The sequence below is a fragment of the Plectropomus leopardus genome, chromosome 13 (assembly GCF_026936395.1).
Source record: "Plectropomus leopardus strain MGB_pleo_1.0 chromosome 13, ASM2693639v1, whole genome shotgun sequence".
NCBI classification, from domain to species: domain Eukaryota; kingdom Metazoa; phylum Chordata; class Actinopteri; order Perciformes; family Serranidae; genus Plectropomus; species Plectropomus leopardus.
This window is the reverse complement of record NC_142188.1, coordinates 16953460-16975325: the sequence shown is the minus strand read 5'-3', so window position 1 is coordinate 16975325 and position 21866 is coordinate 16953460. Positions and strand designations below refer to the sequence as shown.

At 37.8% G+C, this 21866-nt stretch overlaps 1 protein-coding gene, 1 long non-coding RNA gene and 1 pseudogene across 6 annotated transcripts; 2 read left to right on the top strand and 1 right to left on the bottom strand.

Annotated features, from left to right (window-relative positions):
• Window positions 1-44: 44 nt before the first annotated feature.
• On the bottom strand, window positions 45-14357 carry LOC148187688 (uncharacterized). Its single transcript, XR_015778396.1, has 4 exons — window positions 14005-14357; window positions 9390-9470; window positions 1116-1177; window positions 45-148 (listed from the first exon to the last, which is right to left on the bottom strand). It is a non-coding gene; the product is annotated as an uncharacterized LOC148187688 (long non-coding RNA).
• LOC121938192 (peroxiredoxin-like 2A) lies at window positions 9722-13611 on the top strand (annotated as a pseudogene). Its single transcript, XR_015778395.1, has 6 exons — window positions 9722-9929; window positions 10383-10553; window positions 11435-11526; window positions 11620-11760; window positions 11844-12008; window positions 12098-13611. The product of XR_015778395.1 is annotated as a peroxiredoxin-like 2A (transcript).
• On the top strand, window positions 14119-21728 carry LOC121954430 (peroxiredoxin-like 2A). Of its 4 annotated transcripts, none has more exons than XM_042501926.2 (7): window positions 14126-14198; window positions 17052-17300; window positions 18615-18791; window positions 19466-19557; window positions 19676-19816; window positions 20599-20763; window positions 20839-21728. In XM_042501926.2, the coding sequence occupies exons 2-7, from the start codon at window positions 17105-17107 to the stop codon at window positions 20932-20934; spliced, it is 867 nt and encodes a 288-aa protein (XP_042357860.1). In that variant the 5' UTR covers window positions 14126-14198; window positions 17052-17104; the 3' UTR covers window positions 20935-21728. The 4 variants fall into 4 exon arrangements, with proteins under 4 accessions (XP_042357862.1, XP_042357860.1, XP_042357859.1 ...); XM_042501925.2 differs by lacking the exon at window positions 14126-14198 and adding an exon at window positions 16317-16493; XM_042501928.2 differs by lacking the exon at window positions 17052-17300 and having other exon boundaries at window positions 14119-14198.
• The last annotated feature ends 138 nt before the right edge of the window (window positions 21729-21866 follow it).

Sequence of the window (21866 nt, the reverse complement as noted above, 5' to 3'; positions counted from 1 at the left end):
AATAGTCATCACCTCCATTCTGACAGCCTTGCATTAGGGACAAATTCTTGTTGGGTAGAGCAGGAACATCTCAATTTGGGGGTTCCCCTTCCCCCATCACAGTGATGGGACAGCTCTGTCTGCTGGGACTGGGCCAGGTACGAGCAGCCTGCGGACAGAGAGAGAGAAAGGTGGCTGTTGTCAACTGCAACAATGATGCAATTACTCTTGTTTACATCATGTTCTGAGCAAAGTGTGTTCTTTCACTTATATGGAACAAACTCAAATCTAACGCTCTGGAAATTAATTAAAAACGGACCAAAACTATAATATATGAGTTTAAAACAAGCACCAACAGTTAAATTAATAGTACGCTGATTAATCTGTAACCAATTTAACGACGAAGCTAAAAATGATGGTTCCAGAATTAATTTATTGGTCTTACATTACAGTAAATTGCAGTGGTTTGAAGTAATTGGACAAGAACTGTACTGTCCTCGAGTGTCTTCATTTCTATACATTTTTAATACACATACTCCACCACATTTTAGACAAAAATATTTTTTACTTCACTATATTTATATGAGTGCTGAAGCTTCTTAGACTAAGTTTTTACATGAAAATCTAAAAATCTGTTTATAAAGAAAATACAATTCCTATACTGTTAGTAAACAACCCATCATTATAAAATAGTTCAAATTAGCTCCACTCTGACCAGCATTATTGATTATCTGTGTGATGATTGATTGTGAATACAGTTGTTGGTTGCAGCCCTAAAAATTTGTATAATTTTATTTACACAAAATACAGGAAATTTAACTAAATTTACTAAATTTTCAAAGTTAAGGGACTCTATGCAGAATATATACATTATATATTTTGGTTGTTATCCTGACGTATTAATGCGTGAGCAGCTGCTTAATGTTGTAAATGGACAAGATGAAGCTTATTTCATTCTGACAATTAAACGTAAACCGAGGTCACATTAATGTATTGAAGTCAAAAGTACAATATTTTCCTCTGAAATGTACTTTAAAAGACCACAAAATGTATCTCAAATTTGTACTTTAGTACAGTACTATGTAATTAGTTACTTTCCGTTAATGCCAATAATTACATTTTGAGCAGACAGTCACCTGTTGTCTAAATGCTCTTTTCCATCCAAGTCCCAGCCTGAGGCTCTTGTTCCTGTACACAACTGCAGAAAATATCAACCATTTCCTGAGAGAAGATCAAATAATGAAGATGTGTCTTTCAGATATCTGGTGGCCTTTAAGATGACTCACTGTGCCTGTGTTTCAGTAGAATATCAGGGACCGTGTAGGACTGACTGTGCAAGTGATGCTCACTAACACACTGTATGTGCATGCACAAACACACACCTGGAGAAACAATAGGGCTGTAAACCGTACACAGACACCAACTTTGTACCTTTTCACATCGTATACGGGCTCTGCAGACAACAAGAGGTAAACAAATCTCTCTTTATTGTAGTGTAAACGGTGCAGGGGGACAACCCTTTCTCTCCATCTCGCTCTCATCTGGCTCTGATTTCAGCTGGCAGAGAGTCGGCCTCATGAAATGGGGAGAATGTTAACTAGCTCTCAGGAGTGAATAAAATACCACTCTTCCTCATTGCTCTAAGCCGTATTTAAAGCAGATTTAACCCGAAAAGCAAAAACAAAATCTACATTAACCATAGAGCCAAAAAGCAGTAACTTCATCACCTTTTTTTCTTCACAATTTTACAGAAAGTCTATAATTGAATTCTAAGATACCGAGTATTTTATGAAGTATTGGTAAACTTTAGTAGGTCTACCTGTGCATAAAAACAACTGACATGTATTTATGGCTCAAGTACATGCACATAGGACAATATTGCCTCACACGTGTTATGCAGTAAATTAGTGTTTGTATTGTTGACAGGAATGGGTGAAAATCAGAAACAGCTGTATTAACATAAAAATAAATACACTTCAGTAAGCAATGAGCTGACCTAATGTTACCTGAGGCCGACAGAATCAAATCAAACCTGGAGAAGCATACTGAGTGTGATATAAAAGCTACCGCGGGGCTAAACAAAGTATCCATTATTCTTTCACTACAACAATTCAGACATCTTATCCCAATGACTAGTCAAGCTCAAAACTCCTTTGGGAGAAATCCCCACACAGCCTACCCTAGATGAACTACTTCATACTGCAGTAAAACTAACAAGCAGAGAAGTGGAAATATTTAGCTCAAAGTAAGGGATAAACTTTCGAAACAATTCACTAAAAAGTAAAACGTGAAAAATTACCTCATAACAATGGATAAACTGTTGAATTATTTAACTAAAAGTAACGCATAAACAGGTGAATTAAAGATGCTCTGTGCTCAAAAATGGAATTTCCTTCTGTTAATGTCCCCTAAAATGTCTGACCTTGACTATACCGACTTGCATCCATGCAAAGTTTGTTAGTAAAGAAGTGTTTTCACATTCTTCCACTGAAGGAGCTGATATCTGTGCAGTTCCCTTAAATTAGAGATTCAGACACAAGCTAGATTTCATATATTAGAAACTTGAGAACCAATCGCTGTCTAACATGCAAATAACTGCCAACAAAGGATGGACTTTTCAGTACAGAGAGCAGAGTTTGCATTAGCATAATGACAGATAATATAAACATAAAAACATGGTGTGCAGTTTTAAAACTTTAAAATCTTGATTTTTAATTAATAATGACTAAAAGGAGATAAATAAATAATAAGGTAAAAACACAGGGCTCACACTCACCAAGGGGCCCCGTAAAAGAGCCCAACAATCACTACTGTATTTTTCAGGCAAGGGAAAGGGGGGGAAAAAAACTGGAACCCTCTATTCTGGTGGCATTATGGTGTTTCTATAGCGATGTCTGTCTGGTGCCCCTTACGTTGAAAATAGACCAAGCAGCAGTAAATAGTGGCCTGCGGTGAGCTGCCATATAACATCTGTGGCTTTTAGTGTCGAACTGTGACCAGAGATTACTGAACACCAATCAGTAAACAGAGTCCTGTGACTCCTGTGACATGCTGACCTGTTGTGAGGCACACTTTACCACTGCTTTTGTGTTTTTAGCATTAATCTGTATAGACAGATATTTGCACATGTATGCAGAATCTGCAGGAAACAAGATGTTGGTATCAGACATGTTCTCGTTTTGGTTGATAGACTGAGTGGCTCAGTTGTTAAAAGTTTTTTTAACCTGGATGAAAATGATCTGGATTTGGGAATCCAGTGTTTTGCTATCCAATATCAGCTAATCCATCTTACTTTTGTACCAGTTTTTCAAAGCATCATTGAATCAGATCACCTTGACCCAGATACAAACTTTTTCAAGATTACCAAATCCGGATACACCCTCTACATATCACAATGTAGGCTGCTGACTCTGTAAGGAACAGGTTGAATAGCTTTATGTATATATTTATACATGTTTTCTTTTATTTCATAGTTTTATTTGAACAGACAGAAAAAAGCATGGAGGATGCAATCGTTAGAAACTACAATTACTGTAGATCGTTTGTAATTTTCAACAACGCAAAATGAAAGTTTGATCAAGATCACAACCAAGATTGGATTACATGATCTACTCCTATAACAGAATCCTTTTTTTTTTCTTTTAAACAACCTATTTTCAAGATTCACATTTCTTTTGAAGCATCAGGTAAACAGTCTGTTTGGAGAGCAAAGAGGCTCAACACACTCATCCAAATGCAACCTCGAAAACAACTGACTATCTTCTGATGACATTTGTCTGCATTCATATGCTGCATGAAAAGCAGTTTTGTTGGAAAATTGTATATCAATACATTATTTGTGGCTGTCTGCAGAGCTCCTCCGTTTCCTTTGTGTAATGCGTTGTGGGACAATAACAGCTCACTCTAAATTCCAGTTTTGTTAGCATGTATGTGTCATACATCACTTCTCCAGCAGTTGCATACTGAGAACCTGCCAAGATTTGGCACACAGCATAGAGCTGGGACACAGAAAATGTCTATAAGGAGAAAGAGATCAGGGCTAGTTTATAGTGAATAACATGAACTGGATTAAACAACAAATCACATGAGTCAGTCTGCAACCTCTGGATGATACACCTGTTTATTTTGGCCTGAGTGCAGTCTGTGTGCCAGAATGAAAACACTCAAGACACCACACTTGTTACGTGAACACGTGAATGCTATCTGAAAATGAGAGGGGCTGATTCCTCTCCGAGTTTGTGCAGTTTGCCTCAAAACATTTGTTAATGACTGACAAGGAAACTTTTTCAGCTCTGACAAGATTGTTCTGGTTATGTTGAAAGATAACTGCTATCAGAGCTCTGACAACGTGTCAGTTTGAAGCATGAAGAGGATGAATGTGTGCTGGAGAATTAGGGAGAAAATATAATCCAGGTAATACTGTGTAGGTTATTGACTTGTGTGTTCTACAGGATGTGAACAGGGTGAAACAGACTTCCAGGGGGTAAAGACAGAGGGTTAAGTCTCTTGAGTTGAACCTCTATGTGCGCTAGTTATCATGCACATAGAGATCAGGAAAAAAATGCAATCATGGCACACAAGGTCAGGCCATTATTCTACAGATATACTTATTTGAGGTTTTAAATAATTCTGCAAGTCTTTAGAGCAAATCTACTTTACCTCAGTTTTTCTTTTTCGGCTGTCTTTTTATTGAAGATCTGAACTCTTTAATTTCAAATGCAGAGCGGCAGATTAGCTAGTCAGTGGAATACACACACGCGGGACTCGCATGCACTTACATGCATTCACAGCCGAACCATCTACCAAAACATCAGACAGAAAAGCTCAGATTACAACACACACACGGGGAGGGTGACCTCATTCTCTGCTCAGGTCGCCATTTCTCCACTAAAGCTTTACAGAGCAAATAGAGGTTTGCTGCTATATTATTAATCCAAATACCCCTTTAAGTACTAATTATAAGATTTCCTGATTAATCTCTATAGAGTGCCAAACCCATGGAGAGTCACTGGAAAAGAAATTGGAACACAGTTATTTCTTATATAATAATTTACCAGATGAGATTTGTGTGTCAGTAAAGATAAAAAATAGCATCTATCAATAAGAGTACACCTTTACACTACTCCATACCACAAATGCATGTAGACAATGTTTCAGTCCCAGCTTTCTCTCTCTCTTGGGTCGATCTGTATATTAAAGTACATTTTTTGGTTTGGAGTCCTTGTGCATTTTACTTACATTTATGTTGAAGTTCAGTCAACTCAAACTTCAAGTAGCAATACCACAGTCAATGTATAAATACTCTGAATGGCCAATTTCAGAATATGTAAATTATATTATTGTATTATAATAATTGGTGAATTAATATGTACATAACTTCAATGTTGCAGCAGGTAAAGGCGGGACTTATTTGAATTTCTTTATATACTATTAGGTAGCTTGTGAATTTTCCCCCAGGGATCAATAAAGTCTTATCTAAACTAAAATAAGACAACATAATTAATGTGTTGATTATATTTTGTATCATTAATCTGTGACTTGTTAGTAAAGTTATCAAACAAATTAAGTAAAAGTAAAACACTTCCATCTGAAATGTAGTTCAGCTGAAAAGCAGAAACACATCAGAAATCATAATTAAGTACAGCACATGAATACTTAGTTGTTTGGTGTACTTAATTACTTTTTACCACTGCTTTCTCTGTGCACCATGACAGATTCTGAAGACAACCTTCTTGATCATATAATTTAAAATAGATATAAACTGTTTGAATCAAACTATACACTAACACAGTGCTGTGTGACCACAGTGGTGTGTGACCACAGTGCATCATTTAGCGCTGAATAAATTCTCATAAACCTACAGGTAAATAAAGATTTTTCAGATTTACGCTTATACTGAAGGTTATCACTGCAATAGGTCAGTGAAAAGGTGGATTTATGAAACCTGTGAGGACACACTCGAGATAAAGTTTAGAGTTCAAACCCTCCTGAACCTTCATCCATAGAGCCGCTAGGCCTCACAGGAGAGCAACATGATAAAGGCCTGGTGACCTTTGTGTTGCAGCAAAGGGGGTTTGCCTGATTGTCTCAAGTTTTTACTTAATTGTTTAACTACTAGAGGTCAGGCGATGGCTGTCCACGAGTATGTCAGAGGGCCTGAATGTCCCATTGATTTTAATTCATGCTGAAACTTTTAATTATATGCAGCTGATTAAACTAAGTGCAAAAAGAAACACTCATGGTGCATTTATCATTAAAATACCATAATCCCATGAAGTCTATTACACATTATAAAATTTAAAAAAATAAAGTGGCTGCACCAATCCCAAATATGACCTCATCTCCTCCTCCTGTCTGATTGGCTACATGAATCACATATGACCCCCTTTACGTATTTAATTTAAAAGAAGGGGTCAGGGTTTTGGGGTTTGAGAGTCAGTCCGTCTCAAACTTGCCAGAACAGGATTAGATAAATGAACCCTGGAGCAACGGAGGCTGTTAGCACCTGTTTGTCTTTCCCCAGGTTCAAGGACACACAGTTTGCCTTTGCAGCTCTGCGCTCTGAGCACGTCTGGTCACCAACCAGTTTCATCTGGATGGCAGGAAGTTGGATCCTGCCAACTTTCATTGAACGATTGAGAATGTGAAGTGTGTAGAACTTGTTATGTAATAATTACACGTCAATAAACAGCAGATAATCTACACCATTTGTTACTAGAATCAGTTTCTTGTATGTTTACAGAGATTTCTTTTTATAACTGTTGTTCTGTGTTTTATAGACGTTTACAGCTTTAGCTGGCTCTCTGTATTAAGGGTGATTTCTGCTGTGTTCACTTTGTGGCTTCTTGTTTTATTTATTGGAATTATTTCCCTGAAAACTGTTTTCAGAATTATCTGACAGAATTTTGGTGTTATATACATATGAATACTATCAAGTTTCTTTATACAAAGTCCACTCAAAACAAAGATATTTAAGACTGTTTCTCATCAAACAAATCCAAAAAGCAGATCTCGCTTCTCAAATGCACTCTGACAGTAATTACTATGGCACTCCCTGTCCCCCCTTTACTACTGCCCACTTCACTCTCTGATTGGCTCCGCTGGCACAATAAGAATTTGACGTGTCAACCAATGCCTGTGAGCGAGAACACCACACAAGAGGTGGGGTGCAAATCTGCAGCTGTGATTGGCTGTTGATGCCGCACACTCCCCACTAGAGCGGCATTGGTTCAAGGAGAGTCTGTTCTGTATTTGTGTGTATGTTTGCATATGTGTGTGTGTTTGATTACAATACCAGCAGCAAAACAGCCCAACCACCCTTTGACCTGAACTGAACCTGACAGATGACAATTTAGAGACTAGTGTTGGCATATTATAATCACAAATGTTTGATTTTCTGATGAATTATGAGTGTAAGCATGACTTTGTCATATAATTTGGGGGGAGAAAATCCAGTGGGCGTCCATTATGTTTTATAGTAAATGACATGAAATGGTTTAAAACAACAAAAACAAGCATCCAGAAAGAGTCTATCTCACATGCACGCGTGTGTCTGCATATGGCAGACAAGAGTAGCCAGAGGGAGTGCAGCAGCTGGGCTCATGGAGTGTCATCCTATCCATCTCTACTTCAGCCCTTTTTGGACCCTCAGCACATTCCTCTGTGAAGCTCCCACCAATGAGTGAAATATTACCACAATGCCATTCTTGCAATGCACTTTTATTCATTCATTGGCTGTAACCGCTTATCCTCTCAAGGGTCGCGCCGAGGCTGAGGCCTATCCCAGCTGTCATTGGACAGGTCGCCAGACTATCGCACGTGTGCACTTTTATAAAACACATTATACCGGAGCCTGAAAATGTGTTCACTTTACTTGTCTATCTATTTTATCTTGTAGAAAGTGTGAGTAAAAAGCCATACGATTCCAACACTGGGTCAGAGAGATGATGTACGTTCACCCCCTTCACACACTCCTCTCACCTTGAACTCCTTTAACTACACTGCCCTTGCGTGGACTTTGTCTTTATCAATGGTTTTTCTTATAAAGCTGCTATCTCCACTGGTGATGGTTGTAAAAATGGGTCATAAATAGACACAGGATGTTTTTGAAGATGGAAACAGAGATAGTCTCTTATTCAGTAATCTGGTATGAGTTAGATTATGTATTATTTAATCATGAAACAATTTAACAATAGATTAAGTTAAGTTAGCAATTTCTTTGACAATTAATTACACGCTTTAGTCATTGTTTGACCAAAAATTGAAAAAAAAAAATGTAGGTCCTACTCACTATGAAGAATTTTTTTTCTTTTTTTTAATCAAACGTTTGTTTGTTTTTTAAATATTCGGGGCACACAAGATTCTGTAGTTAAGTGTTTAAGTTTCGATGCATATTTTTGGACAAGTAAACATACACACGTAAACACCTCTGCGCATGGAGAGATAGAGAAATATTAATAATGATCATAAAAATTGGTAGAAATAAATATATAATAATACTACCACCACCACTACTACTACTACTACTACTACTACTACTACTACTACTACTACTACTACTACTACTACTAATAATAATAATAATAATAGTAATAAAATAGAAATTAAAATTAAACTGATGAATAAAGCTTTTGTTAGGATTCGATGCTGAGCTTTTTCGTGTATTAAAATATCGTGTATATATAAACTAAATATCTTTGGCTCTGATGGTTGGATAAGACAAGCAATTTGAAGAGATCATCTTGGGCCCTGGGAAAATCCAGTGACCTTTTTTCGATGATTTTCTGACAGTCCAAAGACCAGATAAATGGTTGATTAATTTAGAAAATAATTTTCAGATGAATATCTATTGTTTGTTTAATCTTTTTAACCTTTACTTAACAATCAAAGTCCCACTGAAATTAAGAAACTCCTTTTTTTTCCAATTCCTGTACAGCAACAGAAAGCACCGTAAAGTCCCAAGAATACAAACAGTATTGTCCAACACTTTTTAGTATGACAAAGACATACAGGTAGTGTGGAAGCACTCCAAGAAATGCCTTATATAAAAACTGTACGAATGAAAGAGCCTACGGTTGGCCAGAGTAGGCCATCCTACCAGAGAGTATAACTTACAGTAGTGATTTCACAGTTGGTAATGAACCCAGCTAAGTATGGTAAGCTGTGTCAACCTTATGAATACACTGAGCAGAGGTATACATATACTATAAAGGATCACCAAAATCCACCACAGCTGAAAAAAGTGGCAGCAACAAGTCACTTTTTCACAACAAAAGAAAAAAAAACTTGGAAAAAAGCCTCAGCTGTTTCGAGAGTGACCACAAAATGGAATTTAATGACAATAATTGTTAGCTGTAGCCCTGAGTTCAACCACTGAGCAGATAGTGGGTTTGCTCTGTAATGTCACTAACCTCCTGCAGGGGTCGATCTCGCTCAGAGCCATGATAGCTGATGCCAGATCTCAGGACTTCAGCAGAAACTTTGGAACTGACCTGAAGAGACAATAAAAGGTCGTACCATAAAAAGACATGTTTTATGTTATCCACTGACACATACAATAAGCAGTTAATTAGTTTAACTAAAATATCAGTAGACTGAAGGGTTAGGTATAATGGTATAATTCTAACATATGGAATTACAGATTTTTAGCTATTTATAATATTTATGGATATTACAACTTGAGCATGATCAAGGAAGCATAACTCACTAAATAAATTGGCTGTTACATTGTTCTTTGATGTGAGCTCCACGCTGCACCACGCTGAACCTGGTACTGAGGATACAGCTCATTGAGCTGAGACCTCAACATGAGCCTTGTTTTGCAGAGGAATTCCTATCATGTTACGTTCACATAAGAAAGGCTTTAGCAGTGATTGGATTGAGTTTAGACGCCTTAAGAGGGCTCGTTACAACCATCAGATTCCTTCACATTAGCAGCAAGGCACAGTCTGGTGAGTATCACCTTTTAACATTCTTGGTTATTTTGGTTTGTTAACATATTGCACATTAGCAAATGTTAAGTTAAATATTAAGCTATTAACAACTAAACTAGTTCATCTTATTGGTATTTTCTTTGTTAATATATGAAATTGCTGCATGTTGTGCAATGATGAGTGTCAAGCTGTCACATGGAACAGAGCATTCCTGCTTTCTGAACAGTAACATGACGTTTATTTGCAGTCTTTGTGTTTGGTGTTCTCATGAAAAAAAAAAGACAAATATGTTGATCCAGAACAATGATTAGATAAAGACATTAACAAAGCATGCATGACTATACCTGTTTAGCTTAAAAGATATAAATATCCTTGTTAAAGTGATCTGACCGTTAAGGTAAAAACATTTTAGTCTTAGTAAAAGTTCCTCAAGCAGAGGCATATTTAAATTTAATCTTTTGTTCTTTGCAGCTGAGCTGTGGAGCGACTTAAGGGTCATGGTGAGCGTGACCACGGTCCTAAAGGTGCTGGGCCTCTTTGTTGCAGACCTCATCAGCTCTGTCACAGACTGGTTCCAGACCAAACCAGCATGGGCCAACCTAGAAGTGCTGGAGGACACAGAACTGAAGACTACTGGAGGCAGTGAGTCCAAAAACAGAAACAAGCAGACTCTTTTAATTTGCAGATATGCTGCACTTTTGCACTGCAAAGTTACAGATTTTTAGTATGAAATTCCCTCTTTTTGTTTCTATTCTTCCATTGTTGTTTCCAACAAGGAAACACTGTCTGGAAAAAAACAAAAAGGAGGGAATTTATCCTAAAAGGATTTCAACAACTTGTTTGTACTAACTAATTTTAAGTGGAAATATAATAGTTTTTTTCTTTAACTCATTATGAAGTTAATGTTGAATCATGCAGCCGCATTTAAATTGGTTTCCTCTAAGCCTTACTTTCCCAAAGCAAATCTGTCTGCCACGCAGTACGATCTCTTATGACAACGAAGGCTCAATTAATGAAAGTGTGTCAACCATTGCAAAAACAAAACAAGAACCGAACAGGGCTTTTGTTTTCCTCAGTTACCAAAAAGTATCAAACCAAGTGCTTTGCCGTTATAATCCCCAGTAGCAAAAATGGTGGACGGTGGAACAAATAAAATTTCTGTGGTTATTCTGGTAGTTGCTAGGCTCTGAGAAAAACTGAAAGTAACCTGATTGTGCTTGTGAAAAGATGCACCATTAACTAAACCAGCTTATAATCAGGTTATATTGACACAAACATATTTTGTCTTGGCAAATAAAACTAATGAACACTTCAGACAAAGCTAAAGTAAAATCAGTCAAAATACATACTTTTTTATTTGAGATTATGTATCAAAGCACATTAAACAATTCTCAAACTCTAAACTGACCAAAACAGTGAAAGCATCAGTCTTACAGGACAAGATATTAATGGACCTCTCCAGTTGTTTTTTATAAAGAAGAGTCAATGATTTAGATTAAATGATGTCTCTTTGTGACTTTCAGTCCATGAGCGACACAGAGCCAAAACTCTGTGGGAGAAGACTGGAGCTGTGGTCATGGTTGTGCGACGACCTGGATGATTATTGTGCAGAGAGGTATGAAATCACATGCCTGTTTAAAAACTGTCATCATTTAACTGGTTAACTTTCATCTGTGCTATATGATTCTCTTTCTCTTTCCCTCGGTAGGAGGCTGCTGAGCTGTCCTCTCTGAAGTCCCAGCTGCAGGACCTTGAAGTCCCGCTGTTTGCCGTGGTCAAAGAAAACTTTGGCAAAGAGCTGGACTGCTTCAAGAAGTACTTCTCTGGGAAGGTTTACGTGGATCAAATGGTGTGCTTATGGCTTTATTTTGTTATGTAGCAAATGGAGGGTTGCATAATTTAAGACACTAAGCTGCTTTATATCATTCTCAGAGAAATTTCTACGGCCCAAAAAGGAGGTGGATGTTTCTCTCCATGTTTCTGCGAATCGGTGTGTGGAGGAACCTTTGGCGGGCCTACAGGAGGGGCTTCAGGGGAAACCTAAAGGGGGAAGGACTTGTGCTGGGTGGAGTGTTTGTCATTGGGCCTGGAGATCAGGTAGGCAGTGGCTTACAGAATGAATATTTTTTTAGTATGTGTGGATGTTTTACTGAGTTATAATTGCATTTTTTTCTCCCCTCCCGAAGGGTATTCTACTGGAGCACCGAGAGAAGGAGTTTGGGGATAAAGTGAATATGCTGGCAGTACTCAGAACAGCCCGCAAAATGCAAGATGACATGGCGAGATAGACCTCAAACATGCGAATGAAAGGACTGTTTGTTGGTGAGGCGTTATGTAATAATCATTGAAGCATGTTTCCATTTTCATGTCTGTGTTTTATAAGCCAAATCCACGAGTTCACACTACACCACAACACGCTGTGCTCTACTCATATTCCACTGTACACGTGAATCACTCATTCTTGGGAATTGGGACAAAACCTTACCTTTTGGGGGTTTTGATTTCTAATCTAATGAGGCTGGGAAAATATATTTTATGTGTACCATCTGACATGTTAGGGAGATGACAAGAAGTATATATTTATCAATTTCACTGCAGTCAAAGTGAGTAGTCATTTCATTTTTCAAACTTGCTAAGAGTTCTCTTAATCCTAATCAAAATTCTCAGTTTTAAACCACAATTGCTATTTATTTTTGATTTTGAAGGACTACCAACTAACATGTTATGGTTGAGTTACAGCTGATAGCAATTACTTAATAAATTTATCCAACAAAAAAAAGGAAAGCTTGATAGTATTTGAGCTGCATGAGTCCTTAGAATATAGCTAACCTTGTTATGGTACGTATCTTTAAAAGGCCAACATTTTCACAAAAAATATATTCTAAAACAAAGATTATTATTGTGGTACACTGGTACACTAATGTATTCAGCAGCTACACACTGTTAGTTTTTGATTTTGAGGGCTTTTAACACATCTTTTATTGACTGAAGTTGTGAATTATTGTGTCAGATCAAAATATCTTGTAATTTATTATTTTTAATTAATATAAAATATTTTAAAATAGCTAATGTTTTTGTGCCAATTTTCAAGAATGGGTGATTGCGTTTGAGGAAACATTCACCTGTTGCTGGCATGTTACAACTCTGTGGTTAAAATTTTCCACTTTAGCTGTTTATTGACCCACTGTCTGCAGCGCTGGTCTTGATTATGTGATGGCGTTTTCAGTGTATTAATGAAGATTTGTTTCTAAACTCTGCAGAGGGAACAACTCTGATGCTAACACACAAATCCATCACTGTAAAAAAGACAGTCTTGGCCTGACATGAGGGAGAACGAACCGTTGGAGTGATTAATCCTTATGTTGTATGTATGTTGATTATCTTTAACAGCATAGAAACCCCTAAATGATCTTATTTTTAACGTGTAATTGAATGACTTTTCCTAGAATGACCCTAACATGAGAGAAAGTGAAAGATTGCCTTTATTCTTATTTCCATGATAGCTGTACAATAACAGGGTAAAAATCCTCTCTGTCTCTCTCTCTCACACACTCACACACACACACACACACACACACACAGATATACATCTGCAAAGTTTATGCACACAAACCCACATACTGTCCTAACTGTACAGTATAATATACTATATTGCTAAACACTGTTATTGTTTCCCTATAATAAAATGCATTCAAAATTACTGTTTGCACATTTCTTCTACTTTCTTGGGCTACACAAGTGATATATATCGCTAAAAAATCATATTTAGACCTATCCAGTATCTCATGCAATAATAATAGTAAACATCTGCTTTAGTAAAGAAAACAAGACAGGTGTGTTGTAATGAAAACGAGTGGATTTCAGCGATTAAATAAGGTCTTTCTGCACAGTGAAGAGGGAAAACCTAGATATGTGATGAATGACAAGTTGTTTCTCCATGCAAACTAGATTTGGGGTTTTAAATTTAGCGAGTTTCGTGAAGACCCTTAGGACAAGTAGAATATACAGAAAGTTAAGCCAACACACGAGTTAAACGCATTTTGTGGTTGTCATGTCATAAACCAGTCGTGTTTACAGCCTACAAATTATTTACCTGTGGTGTTTGTCGTGTTTTTGTCGTGTCTTGCTCCTCACAAACGTTCATGTCAAAATTCAAAATTTCTTAACCGTCCAGCTCGATCTCGCTCGATTAGTTTTCCTGCCCCTTTGAGCGCGCAGTGCGCCTGCGCCGAAATCTGTTTACAAAACGCTCCGCCATAGAGGCTGTCAGTCGCTCCATTGATTCAGGTGAGTGTCTTTCTCTCGAAACTACTCAATGTAATTTAAATCACAGCGATGCGTCTGAACAGGTGCTCCGTAATCCCTTGCTAGCTCCAGGCTCAGACTCTAAAGAACCTACGGCTAAACCTTTAGCTTAGCCAACTGCTAATATATCGACCGTTTGCCACGCAGTCGTTTCTGTCTACGTGCAAAGTATGTATCAATTATGTAACCGTCATCACCGTAACGTCTTAAAAATGCGAAAATATCACAGTAATTTTCGCTGAAAATTTTGAGCGTAGTCTGCAGAGCCATCGGGTGATGTCACTGTTCAGACACTGGAAGTATGAAGGTCGCAATCCGTATTATTTTCGGTCTCCCTGCGGGCTAAAACTGTGCAATAGGGCGTTAACAGGTTAGCTTGACCTCTTGTTTACACGGAGGCGAAGTGCCAGTTAGGGAAGAAGTATTCAGATCATATACTTAAAATAATAATAATAACTTTATTTATATAGCACACTTAAAAACAATTGCTATGACAGACAAAGGAGATGCAGGAACGCTAGGAATAATAACACAATCATTAATAAATATTCCAAACAAAGAAAGGTCTATAAAAGTCAAACCTAAAAGTCAACAAAAATAAAACCAAAAAGAGGGATAAATGTGAGGCAGTTCATAAAAAGCAGTCAAGTAATGTCATTTCATTCAGTGGGGGGGGGTCATGTATTTTACCAAATACCTTTATCAGTATTGTGATGACGTCATTGGGTTGACTATTGGTGGTTTTACAAAATACTGACACAGTGAGACTTTTGATTAATAATCATGATGGATAGTGTGTAAAGACAAATTATAGAATAGTCTGGCAAACATTTCCATCACTAATCTAATTCAATTTAATCTAATCTCTGTAATGTGATGCAACTTTTAAACGCAAGAAAAGAAAACACGATGTCATAAAATATATATTAATGTAGCTAATATTAATATTTCCCAGCTCTACTGTAGGGTAGTGAAATGTATGGCAACTCATATTTTAGAAGTTGAAAAAACTAAATATTTAAGGTAATTGTTAACTAGCCGTCAAATAAATACAGTGAATTACAGGTACAATATTATTGCGGCTTTTAAATGAGCAAAATGACCAACTCGCTGTATTTGTTGCACTCACAGTTTTGATGACCCAGGGCTCTTCGGTGATCGATTTGTCTGACCGTCGCGTTCAAACGAAATAAAACAAACACTCGCTCAAATAAACAGGCCTTTACGAAACAAAGTTCAAATTAATGGGGAGGAAAAAAAACAGATTTATCAAACAATAAAACAGTGATTTGACCAAAAACACGGCAGTGGTTGAAGACTGCTTCCTCTTTAGCACCCTCCCTGCTTGCCTAATTTCACACACCTGCCTTTAATGAGAGGATCCAGAGATGCAGGTCAGGTGATGCATTCAAGTGACCCTCCAAAAAAATGGGAAATTGTACAAAGGCTTCCTTGAGATGGCTCGAGCAAGTATTTTCCATTGAAATATTGTGGGGAAGATAAGATAAGACTTAATTAACCCCGCACTGGGGAAATTCACACACAACTGCTCAGGAGTCTGAAGCAAAGAAAAACATGTTATTAAAACAAGCTATTTGAAGGCAAAAGTGGATAAAATATTACAAATACAAATTATATAAAATATATTTTCTTTAAAACATACATACACCTTTTACATATACAGATACTGTATGTACACTGTTGATAGTTACACAGGACAGCTGAAATACAGACAGAAAATTTACTGTAAAAATAAAGAAATATGGCCTATAAATATTATTGCACAGTAGAAAATTGCACAAAATGTTACACTGTATAAAAATTAAAAAAAATGTACATAGATTATGTGAAGTATGAAATAAAAAAAAGTAGAGTAACTCAAAATTGTACTTAAGTATAGAATTATGTAAAAGTTACTTTCCTCAACTATCTACTGAGTGATCATTAGTACTGCCATCATTCATGCATCTCATCAATACAAAACAGCTATTGATCATTATGCAACACTGCATTGTGTGTGGCAGTGCCAACAATGTTAGTGTTGACAGATCCTCTCACTGCTCGTTCTGCAGATGCATTCAAGGAATCTAGACTCTTCCTTGTGTTGCAGGCGTGGACGTCTGTCTCTATTGGCTGCTGCCGTTATCACTTCTCTCAGCCCTTCGTCCTCCTTGTCATAAAGTGTTTGAACACATTCAGGTGGCTTAGGCTTTGAAAACTGGATGCGCTAAATCCCAGGAGAATAAGCATTTCTTCGCATTTTGGAAATGGACGCAAGTTAGTATATCTTACTTACTACAGCTGGTTATAGACAAAACATAGCTAAGATTTTTCCTTAACTTAAAAGAATTTCTTGTGTAATATCTTCAAGACTGGTCACTTTTAATTCTCATTGTATGAATTTCTCTGTGTAGCATATTTTAATCTGACTTTTGGGTTTGTTCTTTCACTGTAATTTATGTGCTGATGTGTAACCACACACAAGAGCACGGAGGTGCACGAATAGGAAGTTCGTGTGCAAATAGAGAACTGAAATACCCCAGTAAGATTAATAAGATTAGAAGCACATATTTTAAACTTCATGGTTTGAGCTTTTATTTTGATATTGCACTGCAGGATGGGTAATATATTGCTATTTCAGGCAGAGATAAAACTTGGCTGACTGGTTTAACAGTAGGTGTAAAGTTTTATCTGGCTAGTCTTATCATGAAAAAAGATGCCCTGTATGAAAGTAGTGCTCGCCGTGGTGGTGGATTGTAATCTCTTTGAAGCAGTCTGTGATATGGCACGAGTGGTTTAACTTTCTTAGAAAAGACTTGTGTTTCTTTCTTTCAGTGAAATCTTGAGGGTGTTTGTAGTCAGAGGGTCAGACTTTTTCCACGGCCCTGATGCTGGCTCTGTCCAGATGTCCGACAGCTTTGAGCTGGAGACTGTCCCTGCGCTGCTCTGCCCTCTCTCTGGGGAGCACGACCATGAGCAGCCAGCCTCCCACCACAGCCAGACCCCACTTTCTAAGAACGCAGACTGCTCTGTTTCACCAAAGTAAAGCCAAAGCCAGTCCTGACCCAAACAAGCCCACTTCAGGCAAGGACATATCTGACTGCCTACACAGCTAGATGTTCCCTAACATAACCCAAACTACAAGCGTGTTGTAGAAACAGTGTTACAGCCGTGACATGTGTGCAGTGTTTCCCTGCTTTACACCCACCTTGTGCTGGACTGACTCTTGACTTTCATAACACTGAACAGTGTTATGAAAGTAGACAAAATAAAGTAGTCATTTTTTATTGTAATGATGTTATCTTTTTTTGAGAAATGTAAAATGTTTTTCTAAGAGTCTGCACTTTAAAGATTATCGCAGGGCTGAATTTTTTATCCACTGTTGATAGATAACTAGCTTCACTAATTATTAAAAAACCTGTACATTGCACTTGAGCTGACACAATAAATTTAATTGAATGACTAGTCAATAGAAGATTGAATGAAAATTGATTGATATATAAGACCATTTTAAGCAAAAATGCCAAAAATTCACTACCTCTGCCTCAATTGTGACTTTTTCAGTTTTTTTAATGCCCTAAGATTGTTAAACAAGACTTTTGGGCTCCGAAAAACAATGACAGACTATGTTATGACATTTTATACCAAACAATAAATCCAGAAAATAATTGTCAGATTAATGAATAATGGAATTAACTGTTAGTTGCAGCCCTTACTACACTGCAAGACCTCCTAACAAAACAAAAGAAAGAAATACATATGAAAGCACAGTAAACTGTACAAACAAAAGGGTATATGTTGGTTCTGAAACAGAGGTTGAAACCATAACTCATATATCAACGGTGTCATGTTTCTGTTTTTTCTCTGAATGTTTACATTTTTCAGAATGAAAAAGAGTTATTTTCTGGGGTTTTTTGTCCTTGCTGTACCAAAAACGCACTGAAATGTGACCCAAAAAACTGCGGTACATGCTGAAATGTGAATTTGTGTACTGTTACACCTTCACAAATCTCATCATGTTGAGCAGCATCCCCTCTCCTCACTAAGTATGCAAGCTATTTAATCTCATGGATGAGCTTTAGATGAGAATAAATTGACAAGAGTCTATGCTGGAAAATAAAGAACAAAACACAGACTGATGTAACTGTAAACTCAAACACAAGACCAAATCTGCAAGCTGGGTCTTGTTGGTGTGTCTGCCTCAGGAGGGTCTGAGGTTTCATTGTGTGAGAGACAAAAGTAAACTGAGTATCAACTAATGCACATCCAGTGACCCAGCTAAAATACAAAGTGTGGAGGAAAGCTGCAAAAACGTTGATAAAGCAAAGAATGTTTCTTTTTTTTTCTTAATATCTTGTCATGTTTCTCTCCTCATGTTGTTGCCTGTTCGTGCTGCAGTGCTGTCCGGGGTGGAGGGGGAGCTGTTTGGGATGGGAATGTGGTCGTTGGGTTTGGGTGCTATCGGAGCTGCACTTGCTGGTATCTTCCTGGCAAACACTGACCTGTGTCTGCCTAAAATGGCCCAAGCATCACTGGAGAACCTTGAGGAGGCCGACCTGCGCTCCACCGTAGATGGTTGGTAGGCTTTCTTATTTGCTGTTAAATGTCACTCACCAATAAGCACATTTGACTTAACTTGGGTTGTCGTTAAACCCATTATGAGGAGAATTAACATTACTTCAGCACATGAATGAGCCATTTGAGTTTTCTTTTTCCTGTTGCATGTTTGTATGTATGCTACATGCACTGAATGAGGTTTTGTGACGCATTTAAGGCAAAGCTGCTTTCTCAAACCTGCTGGTATTACAGATAAGATTGCTGTAAAGATCTTTGCTCACAGCTTAAGGTCGGGTTGCTGTGCTATACTTAATACATATCTATGTTCCATGTGACTATGAACATTAGGTTTTTTTCTGCATTTGTACACTGCATCTTTTATCTACCACACAATGGAGTGCTGCAAGGATGACAGTTTTTGGAGGCCAATGCCGAAATTGGCAACGCCCTCACTCCCTTGACAAAAACTTTGTAGTCTCATGTAGCCACTTGTTAGTAAACGCAATGGAACCATACGAGCAAAAATGCTAATAATTTCCTGGTTTTAGGACTCATTCCTGCAGCACTCTGTTGTATGGCTTTAAAGGGTTTTTGCAGCAGTAAGACCCACTATATTCTTGTGCTTGTTTAATCAGAGAAACGTCAGATTAGAACATTATTTTAGAGACGGTTTTGTCTTGATTTGTCTGCAGATGACAGCGTCATCAAAGCAAAGACCCTGTGGGACAAGAACGGGGCTGTGGTCATGGCCGTACGACGACCTGGATGATTTTTGTGCAGAGAGGTGATACAAAATGTCTCTGAATGACGGAGTGGAGGGTGTTAGATACGACCGAGTGAAAATGGGTGCAATGTTTGTGAGTAATATATCACCTGATGGTATAATCTCTGTGTCTCTGCAGGAGGCCTCTGAGCTGTCCTCTCTGAAGCCCCAGCTGGAAGAGCTCGGGGTCCCTCTGGTTGCCGTGGTGAAGGAGAACGTCGGCACAGAGATCCAGGACTTCAGACCGCACTTCGCTGGGGACATCTACATAGATGAAAAGGTTAGCAGTAGTGGATAACATCTTATCTTCTAAAGCTGCTGTAAGAAAGAACAAGGTACTCACCCTATTATCAGTCAGTCTAAACTGTGTGTAACTCTACATTAAGCTACATTACACATCAAAACAATCTTATTTAAAATATTTTATTAAAGACAGCACACCAGCACACAACCACAACCTGTTTCTTTGTGTCTTCTTTGTCTTTTATGATAGGAAACAGAACAGCAATTATTCAAGTTCAGGAAGCTCAGACTGTAACACTATTAAATAATTATCAGAATATCACTAATTAAATTTCTGTTTATCGACTATTATCGTTTTAGCTCTTGTGAGCGTAATAGTTGTGGTGTGGATCTGTGTGGTCCATTAGTAGAGTGAATTGGAGATGGTTAACTAAGCAATTTTTAAAATAAATTTTTAATGATCCGTTAATGGGGAATAGGCTATTAAAGGGGTACTTCACCTCAAATGATCATTTGTACGTCAGTTTCTGACCTAGTGTTACTTTGATTCGAATTTGTGAAGGAAACAGTTTTTCTCAAACGCCTCCAAAAAGGAGAAAAAAAATGGGAGTGCGTATCGAGAGAACTAGCTTTTGAATGATCCCACATGGTTACTGTGTTCATCTGCTGAGGGTGCAATCTGATGATGATTTTGGCTGTTGAAGCATTGGTAAAATAAATTCATGACTTAACAGAAAAAACAGAATGTGAAATGAAAAGGCACAAGGACAGTTTATTTTTCTTAATTAGTCTGACTAAAACTAATCTGTGTGATTATAGAAACATTTCTATGGCCCGCTGCAGAGGAAAATGGGGGGTCTGGGATTCATTCGCCTCGGGGTGTGGCAGAACTTCATGCGGGCCTGGAGGTCCGGTTATCAGGGCAACATGAACGGCGAAGGCTTCATCCTGGGAGGGGTGTTTGTCATCGGAGCAGGAGACCAGGTAAGAGACCTGAACTACGCAAGCTGCACTGGGCTCAGGAGTAAACTGTATTTTAACTGCACGTTGTGATTGCAGGGGATTCTCCTGGAGCACCGTGAGAAGGAGTTTGGCGATAAAGTGAAGATTGAAGATGTTTTAGATGCTGTCAAGAAAATTGTGCCAGTGAAATAAGTTTTTTTCACTCCTAAAACCAGATGGCATTAGACAAAGGTACACTGTATTTAGTTCACAACTAGAATTGAGGGTTTGCATTTTTAACTTGAGATACAGTCAGTCCATCACTGAAATACTGAATATTATAATGACATTTAAGTCTGTTTGCATTGTCTAATTTGATCACAATATACCTCTGTCTTTTGCACGTTAATTTATAGTCGGAAATTAGAGCTGTGAAATTCAGGGCCGAGCCAATATTATTACAGGATTGTCACTGATTATTCTTTTTTACCTCTGCAGACTTGTAGAAGTTAGTGTTTTTGAGACGGGTATTAAAAACAGGTTGTAAAGGGACTTAAGGCAGCATTTTCATTCAGGTACATCAACCATTAAATTTAAAGTCACTTGAAATCTGCGTTTTAAAAAACCACATAAATTAATCTAAAGGTTGGATTATTAGGATTAATTATTCTATTAACAGTCTGTGGAACATTTGTAATAACGTTTCTCTGTGTTATCATCATTTGCTTTTCGTGGCTTAGCACCTGAACAGAACTCCAACATGGTGGACGAGTGTGTGTGCGGTCTGTGTGTGATAATGATGACTTGACTCTAAACTCAACATTGAGACGATCAGGTTTGATGCTCAAACACACACAGGCTTCACCACTGTCGTCATGTGGCGGACTGTTGGGGCTGCCTGAAGCGTGTGTGTAGGTGTTTATGTGTGTGAGACTGTGCGCACTTGTACATATGAAAAATAGCTTCAGAAATTCAGAGTTATAAATAAAAAAGACCTCATCACCAAATGTTGACTATGTTCCTGTGTGTTTCATTTTTCAGATTTAATCTTTATGTTGGGGCGACACTTTGCAGTTAGATGTTTTGATAAATTCTGAGTCTAGTGAATGTTGTTCTGTTTCTAGCACAACTTTTTCACACAGATA